Consider the following 12904-nt stretch of genomic DNA (forward strand, 5'->3'; position numbering starts at 1 on the left):
AAAGACACCCTTTCAACATATTTCTCATTTCAGATATTTATTGCCTTAAAGTTATGTAAATGAAAGAAATCTTGGCATATTAGCATATCATTACTATCTGCCTTTGAAATGATTACAGATCTACATATGATATAAAATGAGGTTCTCAAAATGCTGCACACTATTTAACCGTCTCACTCCAATTTTCTCATGCACAAAAATCCTAATAGCCAAAGAGCTACACTAAGCATCAGCATTAGCTGCTCCCTTTCCTCAGTGAAGAGTGAAATGGAAAGGATTCTTGGGATGTCACCTAGATTTCAACTTCAGAGCTGACACATTTTTATGTAAGGTAGTCTGCATAACCTTTATGTCTCCTGTACATAAAATGTTTCATTCCTTGGTCTGAAACCTGGCCTCTTTCAACAGGTTTCCAAATGGAAAGAACTACACAGCATTTCTGTATGTAAGAAAAATCACTGCAAGTTCTATTACATCAAAAAAAACTGTCAAAATGCAAAATTGAAAATGTAAGCCATTTTTCAAAATCATCAACTCAAATATCTGTAAACTATGGAAAAATCTCTTGCCAGAAAAGCAATAGCTATGTGAGCCATTTTCTTTCTAGCAGGGCACTTTCAGATAAACAAAGACATCTGCTCAAAAAAAAAAAAAAAAAAAAGGTTTAATTTCATATAATTCTAAGATTCACACAGCAGTATGGCTCCAACAATGCGTTCTAAGTAAATTTTTTCTGAGGGGCAAATTGAAAAAACATCTCTAAGCATGAGATGACAGAGGCAAATAAAGACACAGCAGGAATTCCCCTCAGGGGTAATTTATTACAAATAAAAGTATGACAAACATTTTGATCTTTGCCTAAAAAATGAAGAAGAGTTTGACTATAGTTCCTCTGAAATGGCAAAAAGTTAAATCTGAAGTAACTATCTCAGCCACAGTCTTAGTGTGCTGTAGTCTTATTGTCAGTCACTATTGTAGTTCTATAACTAGGCTTTGAGGCTTTGTTTTGGTTTTTTTCCAGTAAATAACTATGGTAAGCCATGAGCAGTTTTAATAAACATTAACTCCTTTCACTGTATGGTTCAACCATAGCACAATAAATCACATCAAAATATTAAATTCATCTCATTCTGCAAGTATGAAGATGTAATTTAAAATGTAATACTTAGATAGTCAATCCTCTAATCGTCTGTAGCTGGAAGATTCTGAACACAGAAAAGCTCAAGGCATATTCCCTGCTGGACACATTACAGTAAGTCTAGCAATTAAATCATTTGTATGGTGTATATGGGCATGCATGTATATCTATATGCATACATACAGATTGTATTTCACAGTTTAGGATCATTTTCTTTAGCCGTTATTTTAACTAGATCAGGCTGAGGCAGTTTGTATACTCATTTCACATTTACAGATCCTCCTCCACAGTAATGACTGAGAAAAGCTGCCACAGACAAACAAAGCACTCAGAAAATTATTTTCCTCAAGAAAAAAAGAAATTAAAAAGGGAAACAGAAAGAAAATCTTTAACCCTGAAACATATTTGCTAATATTTTTATGAACACTGCTTATTTCTGATCTTTTGGGATAATTTCTAGCATGCTAGTTAATGATGTAGCATATTTTGTATAATGAAATCCTAGAATAAGAAACCCAACTGCACCTCCTTGATAAATGAGCAGGATCGGCAGCAGAATCAGTGAGAAAGACCATTGGGTACTGAAAAAGAATCGTAGCCTAACCTGCAGCTGCTTTTGTGTATGAGATCCTTAAAACAGATGGGTGACTCACACCCAACATGGAAATAAAGGTATTTGCAAGTCTGCTTATTAGAAGAGAGAGAAGGAATGAGCTCAACCTGTTATGCAGATGGAGGGAGTGAAAACAATCTTTCAGGCAAAATAAAAACCTTTTAACTGCAAAGCATGAAAACAAGAAGGGATTCCCTATCACCCCACGGCAAGCAGGGGCTGAGACCCCTCCTGTGGCAGGCTGAGCATGCCACCTCCCCATCACCAGCCTCCACCGAGCTGGGGCAGGACTCTGTGCTCCAAACAGGTCCCATCCACGCTGTCGGTGTTTCCACAAAAAACACCCTTACTACCTTGGGATGCTAAGCTGTGAGCCCACAGCACCACCTCCTTCTTCCCCGACTCCACACTACCTGCTGCACCACAACGCATGGCACTGCCTGGAGCTCACTCTCCAGGCAGCTCAGCCCCAACCTGAAATGATGGGAGCCTCTGCAAAAGCAGAGAACATGGCTGGGGTGGAACTAGCCCCAGCCCATGCTGTAAAAAAAATAAGCTGTAGCAGGGATGTGTTTGAGTAGGACTGCCTCCCGAAAGTACAAAATATTTTGCACCTGCAGTTAAACTGTGACCATAACCTGAATAGCTGTGGCTGCAAAGTAACACAGTGCAAGTGGAATGAAACAACAAAACAAAGGTGTATTGGGATGTTTGCCCAGTCTGTAGCCTGCCTTCATCCTCAGCATCAAATGGATTTCTTTCTGGGCTATGGACTCCTTTCCTTCCTGCTGAAGACATCTGCTGGTCCCTGCTTTCAGCATTACAAAAACACAAGAATCAGAAGAGATGAACGTTGTAATTTGCTGGTTTTTTTAGCTCTGCGAAACACTCTGGTTTCTAATACATGGAGCCATGCAACTACAGAGCATAAAAACACAAGCACAATGTGGTGACAGTGTCACAGATGTCTTCACTGTGGCAGTCCTTAACAAGTCTTGGTCTGGTCTCAGAGGGCACAAGGAGGTAAAACTGTTAAGCACATTCATCCCACTGAGCAACAGCTTTTAACTGCAACAGACTAGTAGAAAAAACGCATAGTTGCACAGCAAGGCCTCTCTGACCACGGGAGGGAACCCCTACCTACACTCTTTCTGGTTGTTTTTTAATAAGTGTTGAAAGCTCAGGTTAAAACTAGAAAAAATGTATGTAACAATATGTTCTTTCTGGAGAGCTCAGAGTTCACCTGTCAAAAACTTCCAAACAAGAACAGTGCAAAATCTGTGTTCAAGCAAGTCGCAGAAGAGGAGCAGATAAAGGTAAATGACAATGAAAGACTTAAGAGAAACCATTGGAGAAAAATTAATTGACACTATATTGATATAAACCAATCGTTTGCAATTCTGGCACACGAGAATTTTTTATTTCTCATGTTTTACGTTAAAAATCTAGGTACAGCCTATGATTTCTAGCTAGGCACCAAATTCCCAATCCAATGCAGTCAAATCAATAAAGCTCTTTTTAAAAAAAACTAATAATTTGTATATGCAATATTTTATGAATTTTCATTGTATTTTTTGTTTGCATTTGTTATGCTTCCCTTTCCTTTCTCTTTACTCTTGCATTCTGGTATTAAAATATCCTAACTGTAACAACAACCACCTTCACTTCTGGGGCATGCGAAACTATAGGTCAACAAAACAAAATGTCTTACTCCGCATTTACATAAACACCTATTTGACATACTTTTATGTGGTGCTGGATCTGGGCTTACCCAATGGCAAGGGGAGCGTAATCACCATACCCAGGGGTATCTTTTCACGGTTGTTGTTAGATCTTCCTCTTCTGTATTTAATAGCCACCTCAGTTTAAGTTCTCCCTTTAACTGAAACCTGAAGTTTGCATTTCACCAAAATCAGGACACTGCTTGTGGCCCACCTGTGGGACACTTGCACTACCTTGAAATAGAGTCCCAGGTTTGCAAAAAGAGCCATGTGCAAATACCCCAAGACACATGCACACACGCAAGCATACAGCCACTCCGCTTCTCTGTGGTTCCCTACCACTGGGCAATGCACGTATGACAAGCATAGCTCTGCTTGGGATTTTAGCCAGATAAATAAATGCAAGAATATCAATGGAGCTGCTGACTCCTGTTCTCAAGGTCTGTATTTCATCTTAGTTATCCACACATTGATCAGCTTATACCTTTTCTCAACAAATAAAACCGTTAGAAAGCAACTGTGGTAGTAACTTGAAATATATGTGCTGAGCCAAGATAGTTCTATGCCAAGTACGTACCGTTACCAAGTCCTACAGACTATCATAAGAGATCAGATTCACTCAACAGTATACAACACAGACATCCAAAAAATCAGCAGCTCTGAGTTGCCCTGAAACCATAGCAGCATACACGGGACTGACAATAAACCCATTTATGGAACACCATTCTTGTTCTCAAATCACATTCTGATTTTCCAAATTTGTTCTGGTTTCCAGAGCTGACAGCATTTTAACATCAACAAGCACACATACAAGGCTGCTCAAATTAGAAACAATTCATTTGAAATTGCTATGCAGAGAGAACAGCAGGTTTCAGCTCCAGGACAGCTCCATAAATGTGCAAGCATCATCCACTGAGAAACAGGGTTTTAAAGTTTCACAGTTTCTGAGTAACTGTCTCCTTTGGATCCCTTCTCTAAAGAGCACTACAAAAGTTAAGCATTAGCTTTCTTATGCCCCAGTTTTGACCTACAGCTAACTATTACACCTCCAAAAGCAACATTTTAAAAACTTACACTTCAGGTTTCTGGGTTTTAGTTTAAACATGCCAACATGTTGGAAACTGGTTTGCCACCCGTATTTCATACACAAAGTCCCTTTTCAACACCAATGTCAGGCTCGAAAATCCCAATTCGAACTGAAAGATTTAAAGTATTTCTCATACCTTTGAACTTATTTGAATCCTTGAATCACAGAAAGGTTATCACAGTACTAGCTTAAACACACACCACACACAAAAAAGAGCTTATTATCTCACATCTCAACCACTTAACAGAAACTGAGCACACAGCTCTTCTGGAAGCAAGGATATAATTTAACATCATGTTTGTGATTTGAGCTCGTTTCCTTAAAATCGTAAGAAAAGAACAGTGATTCCCCATGTATATTTTCCCCCATGACACTCAGTGAAAAAACCATTTTTCCCTCAAGTAATTACCACAAACATAAAAGCAATATTCTACAAAATGCGAGAACTGCTCACAAGCGCAAACAGATAACAAAGTCCTATCCTATGTGTACACCAGGGTCTGTCTGTTCTTTACTGTTACATCCCTTGCCACTGGAATTCCTGCCACCCACTTGCCACACTTTCTTATAGAATAAGAGTTTGATGGGGCCAAAACAATCTCTTTACTTATCGGCACAACAGTATCTTGTTTCTGCAATGTATATTAAAATGAAAGATAAAGATGGAACACAATTTACACTTTTTGTTAATTACTCTTCTCTAGCACCCGACACAACCATTAACAATGAGCGTACACCAAGTCTTTGAAGATAAAGGATCTCTGAATTTTATTTCGCTATTTCTGTTACCAGAAACTATCACAATAGTGCCCTTCTCTCTCTGAAGCAAAGCCCCTGAAGCTTTTTTTCAAATTCTTACTACATTTCTCAGCACCTTCCATCACTGAAAACTACTCCGTTTATGAAAGACAAGGCATCTTCTGTTTGGCACTTAGTTCTGCAAATGCACTGCTCCTACTGAGAAAACCCTACTGTTACTACTCTTCCGTGCAGAAGTTCTCCAACTGCACAATAAATGCCAGGTCAAACACATGTTAAAAACTATCTCCATCAGTAATTAAGGTCTTGCTACTGTGTAATAGACCTTGTTACATGGAGGGATGACTTTCCGTAATTTTACCAGCACAGTATCATTGAAATGAAGGTCCTTGCTTGCAGCACTCTTTAAAAAGGACTTAAGGAATAATTTACAATGTCATCTCACAAAACTGTGCAAAAGACGCTCCAAATAAAAACAGTATTTGTGATTGGTTCAATTGCGTGAACTATTCTGGCAGTAGTATCACAATGGTCTATTTTTATTCCAGATTGGTTTTTACTATAAAAAGTTCCATCGCTATGAAACTAATGCTTGCAACATTGATTTCCACAGCGCTGCCTAGAAAGACACTGCAGAAGAATAATGTGGATGTCAGGGCATTTTATGTAGCAGCAGCAAGATTCTGCAAGCAGTCAGGGAAGTGGATTTGCTCCAGGTTATTTTGACTACTCTATGCAATATTCTACCAAAATGAGCAGGACATCCGTAGAGTGAGATACAATGAGATTTTGAATTGTCAGAATGACACAACATAACACGGGGCAGGGAGGCACTGTTCAGTAAGAACAGCCCAGCAACTTGTATGTCCCGTGGATCATTCTGTCAGCATGTTGTGTAACAGTTTCAAAAGTAGGAAATTAAATCTTAAATAAAAAAAGACCTGACCTGAACCAACAAAGCAAACCAGGAAATTGAGCAAAGCCTGATACTCTTCTCTTAGCTCTCCCATTGTGGCAAGGTTTTACTCGCAAATAGGATCATATCGTAGTCCTCCCAAAAGAAGACACAGTGATATGCCTTAATGAAGTGGTGACAGAACAATTTCTCTTTGGAATTGTGAACATTCATCAACCACTTCCTTAATTCTCCAGCGTAGGATCAGCTCATCAAAGAGCAATTCTAATTGCAATGGACACATTAAGCCCTGAAAGAGCATATTGGAAGGGATAGGAAGAAACATCTTTATTTACATATATTCAGGTAGTATAAAGAGTCTGTATCAAAAAGATTAAAAACCTGACCAGAGACTTTTCTGTGGCTTCAGCATGGATTTTCAACAGAGAAATTTCATTTTCTTAGTAGTCTTCATAAATGCAATACCAATCTTTAAGGCTAGCAAATAAACCAATCAAAAAGAAATAACCTTACTAGATCAAGAGCAATCCTCCAGTTGGTCATGCTTTTCTGCTTTCAACAAAACTGAGCAAAGGGACACTGTCCACGAGACTGTCAGCTCAGATCCCAGGGCATTCAGAACAGTTTCATAAAGTTTTACTTCTGAGAAGAGACATTGTTGAAGGCAGTTGTTCAGCCAGCCAACTACTGTCACTTCCATGAATATGAATAAGCTCCAATATAGGACACTGAGCTTTTGCAAATGTAAGAAGATCCAATTGTTCAGAGTTAATCTTTGCCAATAAATCAACCCGCCATTATTTAGAGATTTTTATTTTCCTCTGGTGTCTGACTATGTGGGTGGAGTTTTGTTTTAAAGTCCCCTTCTTCCCATTTTCACAAAGGTCTTTTTCATACTGCCTTGCTAAGCCTTCAGAGCAGCAGGAGGAATCCTATTGTTAATGGGCTCAGGCCCCTGAAAAGGTGTATATTGCTGTTCCTCCTGAATGTGCATGATATTAACTAGCACCTACTCTGAGGAAAACAGCAGAAGAAATTGTTCAGAGTTCATGAAAATTAACATTTGGTGTAACTTTTTAGCCATAATTTGCATGTACACAACTTAGACATAAATACATATGGATTAATGCAAATTTTCATACAGGGAAAGATTCATTCTGTGCTCTGTAAAACTAAGGGTAAGGCTGGTGATGAATCATTTTTTTAAATATTCTAGTCTGGGTATATAAATAGCTCTCTGTTTCTAGATAATTACTACTGAAAAACACAGCTTCTGAAATAACCTAGGCCATAATTAACCTTGGCTTCATTAAATCACAAATAATATCTTTTTAAAGTCTTATTTGTAAAGGCAAGCTGATTAATTTAAACGTTTCCCTTTGCAAAAATCTAATTGAAATGATTTACCTATGTAGCTACTTGTCAGATCTTGTAAACTCTGGGAAGGTTTTCAGCCGGCGACTCGGCCACCTTACCCTCTCCCCAGCCACCCGGGAGGGAGCTCCACGCTCACGGAGGGCCGCGCTGTCGCCGCCGGCCGACCCAGCTCCGCTTCCCCTTGGGGGGCGCGGGGGCAGACGCGCAGGGGGGGGGTGCCGGCTTTGCCCCGCCACCTCCCGCAGCCGTTCCCGCAAGCGTCGCGTCCTCCTGCCCGGCCCCTCAGCGACGCATGAACCCCCGCTCCGGGCGGGACCCCCTCGTCTGCCCTGCCCCGCCGTGTTCACGCGTGGGCCCTGCAGGGCGGACGGGGGCGGCGGAGGAGCCTGGCCTTCCCTCCGCAGCGGCGGAGAGAGGGGGCGCTTGCGGATGCCGGAGCCAGCTGGAGTCCCCCCGCCCGGCCGGCTCTCCCGCGGCTGCCACCCCCAGCCTGGGCTGCCCGGGCCGCACGGCTGGGCACGGCCGGGCTGGGCACGGCCGGGCTGGGCACGGCGTCGCAGCCGCCGCACCGCGCGTCCCTCCCCTTTCCTTGTAAGACAGCGCCAACCCCCGACCGAAGAAAAGTTTCCAGCCGAGCGCCAGGACAGGTCCGGGCTGCCACCGGTGCTGAAACCTCTCCCCGCCAACGGGCCGGGGGCGGTCCGCTCTCAGCCCCCTCCCGGCGCCCAGCCCACCCGCGCCGTGGGTGCCGCCCCGGGGCGCTCACCTTCCTGCACCGCATGGAAGGGGTTGTTGGCCTCTATCAGCTTGATGGAGTAAGTGATTTTCTCGCTCTGGAGGATGTCGTCATTGAGGTTCAGATCCGACACCGCCTGCTTGAACACCTCGTCGTCCTTGGCAGCATTGCCTTCGAAAATGGCACCTGCGGGGAGGAAGGCGGCAGAGGGTGAGGAGGGCTCGGCCCCGCTCCTCACCGGCTCGCCCCGCCTGCTCGCCGCTCCAGAACCCCCGCTCCCCCCTGGGCCGTGCAAAGGCCCCGGCTGGCACGGTGCCGGGCGGGGCAGCTCTGGGGACACCAGGCACCTGTGGGGCCGGGACTCACGCGTGGGCGGCCGCGGCTGGCTGCGCGGCCTCGCCCCGGGCGCGGGGAAGCGCAACCTTCCTCCCGGCCACTTCTGCTCCACCGGCATTTAGGGAGCCCTGAACCGGAGCCCCGCCGGGGTGAGGGACTCGCTTCGCCGGTGACGGGAAAGGGAGCGGGCTTGGGAACCAGACCAACTTTTTGCTCGCTGCTTCCCCGCTCCCTGGGTTGCTGCCTGGCGGGCAGCGGTTTTATTGAGGCTCACATGCACACACGAACGTCAAGCCAGGATTTGTGACCAGTAACCTGGAAGCTTTAATTTCGCTGTCCTGTTTATGCAGGATGTTTAACGTGAAAACATCTGGCGATGTGTGTTACATAAGATCGCCTCTCCACGGAGCGTGTGTGTGCCCACGCCAGGCTTACCGCCCTGCTCGGCGCAGCGGTGGGAGATCTTTAGTGCTGGCAGCAAAACAAGCCACAAAAAAAACCCCGCTATCCCCCAGCCTGGAAAAGTCCTGCTGATTCACACTGTGCGTGCCTGTGGCTGGAGCCTCCGTGCACTGCCCGTGTGAAATCACAGCTCTGCACACAGCATCTCTCCTCTCCGGCCCACCGGACCGCTGTTTCTGCGAGGAGTTAGTTAGCGAGCACCACTCGGGCTGAAGTTCGTGCGGGGAGAAGCCGAGGTGACATCGTCCACCCTCAGGAGAAGCGGGGCGGAGAGGGAGAGCCGCGGAGCCTGTTTCGCCCCCCACCCCCTCCGGCCCGGGCACTTCTCCAAGGCGGCCCCACCGCCTCCCTGCCTCCCCGCGGGGCTGGCCCCGCTGCCGCCGGGCTCTGACCAGCCCTGGGGAGCGCCCCTGGGCCGGAGTCCCCCGCTGCGGTCGGGGCTGACCCCGTCTGCTTAATGGCTCCGCAATGCTGTCTGCCTTGGCTGCGCCCCCAGGCTCCGGAGGCGAGCGGCACCGACCGGAGCCTCCTCCGCCAGCCCCGCAGCCGCTGCCGCTGCCGCACGGGGCTGCCGCCGCTGCCGGGAAACTTGTTACAGGGCCGGTCCCCCTCTCCCCTTCCCCGCCCCGGGTCGACGCGGGACTTTCCTCCCACCTCCGTGGAGCCCCACCTCGCCAGGATCGCTCCCGCCCCGGCGCCCTCCTGTTTTTTTGATCTCCCATCCTCCTCAAAAGGCTGGTGGGAATTACGGCTTTTCATTTCCCGGCCGTACTCCCGTCTCCTCCTCTATCATCCTCCACAAGTGATTCTCTCCCCGCTCTCCGCCCCTAAACATCCTCATTTTCCTTCCTGCTGGTACCTTTCAACACCAGCCAAAAGGTGACTGCAGAGCCTCGCTTTTGCTTGCCAGGCTTCCCGCGGACATCACCGTGCCTTGCTCCCAGAAGCCATAAAAGTTCACATCAGCCTTTCCTTTGCCTCTTATTCATCCCTCTCTTCCTCCCACTGCTGATCCAGCCTTCTTGCTGCCCAGGGGTTTTAATGAGATCTTATTCAAACCACAACAGTTGCGCGCACAGACAGACGCGCGCACAGACACACACACGCAGCCACTGCAAATCTCGCCTTTCTAACCCTTTCCCAGCCAAGTTCCCCCCCGCATTCCGGCTCGGCTGACACCTGCTACGGCAGGGGATGGAAACCAGGGGATCACCTCCCCGAAAGTTTTCCCTACGAGCACGTTCAGATTATGCCTCTCTCCTGCTCGGGTGTTGGGGGCGGTTGTTTGTTTTCGGTGGCGAGGAGGCGCGGGGGGCGGGGGGGGTGATGGTAGAAGAAAGCCTTTCCACGCAAACAGGTCCAAGCACAGGCTCCCGGCCACATGGGAGACCGCAGCGGCGTCCCCGGCGGGTCCCCCGCCCTGCTCCCGGCCCCGCAGCCCGGCCCGGCGCACGGCCGGCATTTCGCCCCTAACTTTACAATCGGGGGGGTTCAGCTGCCTTTCTCCCCTCTCTCCTCCTGTGTCTCCGCGGAGTTGGTTCAACCGCTGCCTGTGACATTACCGCGGTTAAACGAGACGCTCCCTGCATTTATTTATCTACCGCGCCCCTCTCCAACCCCCCCGCTCCCCCTCTTACCAATGTGGATGATGGAGTCCGCCCGCACCGAAACGCACTGAAATATCCAGGGGAAAAGCCAGAGCATCAACACTTCCATTTCCAGCCTCTCGCACAGCACATCAGCCCGGGTTTGGTGGAGAGACAGACAGGGGAAAAGAAGAAAAAAGGCGCAAGGGCAGGTGGAGCAAGGCAGCGGGCGCGGGGGGGAGATGCCCAGACACCCCCCCTCAGAAAAAAAATCCCAAATTCCCCCAGCACCCCAAGAATTTTCCAAGATTGAGGAAAACGGGCGATGGGGAGAGAAAAAAAAGACGGGGCTAAAAGAGCACGGAGGTAGATCCCGGGTTGGCAGGCGGCGCGGCGGAGCCTCCAGCGCTCGGTGTGTGCCGGAGCGCCGGCAGACCGCGAACTGCGGAGCGGCCCCCCCGCCGCCGCCGCCGCCGCCGCCCGCCCCCCGCGCCACGTGACTGCGGAGCCTCGGCGCTCGGTGCCGCCGGGGCACGGCGCGGCGGCAGCGGCGGGGCGCGGGCAGTGGGGCGCCCGGGCGGGCGGCACGGAGGGGAGTTTGCAGCTCCGCGAGGAAGTGGGGTGGCTGTGCACGAACCGGGAAATAAATTGCGATTAAATATAGGGAGATACATCCAGAATTATATGTACATTATATACATTAAACATAATGTATGTATATCTCCCGGGGGAAAGGGGTAGGCGGCCGATGCTCCAAGCGCAGGGAGCGGAGGAGGGGGTGAGGCGAGGCGAGGCGGCCCCGCAGCGCCTCGGTTGCCGGGCGCAGGCTCTCCCGCGGGGCCGCAGCCCCTGCCCGGAGGGCGCCCAGCGCCCCGCATTGCGCGGCCTCCCGCAGCCCCCGCTGGGCCCGGGGCGAGGCCGGCGCGGCGCGGCACTACGCGGCGCGGCGGGACGCCCCCGGAGGTAAGGGCGCGGGGCTGCGCCCGCTGCCGCTCCCCCGACTTCGGCGACCGCGGGCGGCGCAGGGGCACGGCGCCGAGGCGGGGGGGGGGGGGGGGGGGGGGTGTGCCCCTTCCTCCTGCCACACGCTCAGGCCCGGGAAATGATCCGCCTTTGGCGAGCGAAATGGAAATGTGAGATTTTTACCCCCGCGCTGGGGGCGAGGGGGTGGGGGAGAAAAGTGGTACAGCAAAATCGTTTCTTGTTTTGTTTTGTTCCAGCTTTCAATGAAATCTAATTCATAAATTGGACATGCTCAGGCTCAGAAGACTAATTCATCCCCTAAAACAAACGCATCAGTGATTGCAAGCACCCAAACGTGACAAGCGTCTCAATATGCCAAGGATCCAGAGAAAACAAATTCATTCAGGAGGCCGAAACGTAATTAAAACTACTGCCAAGAAAATGAGTTGAGAGCAGGATGTTACCAAGATTATTAAGTTGCCGTGGGGCTGAGGCGCGGACCGCTATAGCAGTACATATAGATAATGTCAGCATTTGGATAGCAGGAGGCAGAGCGATTCCTGGAGGTCGCTGTCTTTTAAGCGCAAGTCCAGTAGCAGAGCGCTCTGGCCGGATCCTGCTCCCGGGGAGGTACCGCCAGAGCTCAGAGCCGCGGCGGGGGAAGGAGCAGGCCAGCGCCCGCTTGACCCCGGGAATCTGTCCGCAGCGGGCTTCAGCGGGGCGTCCCTGGGGCAAATGCCCGGGCGGTCCGTTCCCCCCTGCCGTGGCACCAGCGCTGCCACGTAAATTCAGGACTCTTTTTATAACCACCACCTGTACATGCGCTACTACAGTCTCCAGATACTTCGCATTGCTTGCTCGCATGAGAGATTGCTGCAACGTGTTTATTTAATATAGAAAACATTTTTTCATGCAGAGCACAGTACGGCAAAAACCGCTTAATGCTAAGGAGTAGGAAATATAGATAAGCTTTACAGCAGCTGGGGAGGCAGAAGGGGGAGGGAACACGGTATAGATGGAGCAGAGTGAAAGGGAAGGAAGCCGAAATGGAAATGATATGAACAAGAATCCCTGTTGATCCACACGCGTCAACAGCCTCCTATTCAGGGGTAGTTACAAGCACAGCTTTTGAACAGGGAAAAGCGGGAGGTAAATAAAACAAGATATACTCTTTAAAAATAACTCACTTGTTAACTACTCTTACTTACAG

The 12904-nt window shown here is 48.7% G+C and overlaps 1 protein-coding gene across 1 annotated transcript in view; it reads right to left on the reverse strand.

Annotated features, from left to right (window-relative positions):
- Window positions 1–10861, reverse strand: part of GRID1 (glutamate ionotropic receptor delta type subunit 1) — a 543246-nt gene extending 532385 nt beyond the window's left edge. Inside the window, exons 1-2 of the mRNA XM_059821260.1 lie at window positions 10783–10861; window positions 8378–8533 (exon numbers count right to left, since the gene is read on the reverse strand). Coding sequence (XP_059677243.1) covers window positions 8378–8533; window positions 10783–10861 — 235 coding nt within the window. The remainder of the gene's footprint in view (window positions 1–8377; window positions 8534–10782) is intronic.
- Between the last annotated feature and the right edge of the window lie 2043 nt (window positions 10862–12904).

The sequence above is a fragment of the Gavia stellata genome, chromosome 9 (assembly GCF_030936135.1).
Source record: "Gavia stellata isolate bGavSte3 chromosome 9, bGavSte3.hap2, whole genome shotgun sequence".
Classification (NCBI taxonomy): Eukaryota; Metazoa; Chordata; class Aves; order Gaviiformes; family Gaviidae; genus Gavia; species Gavia stellata.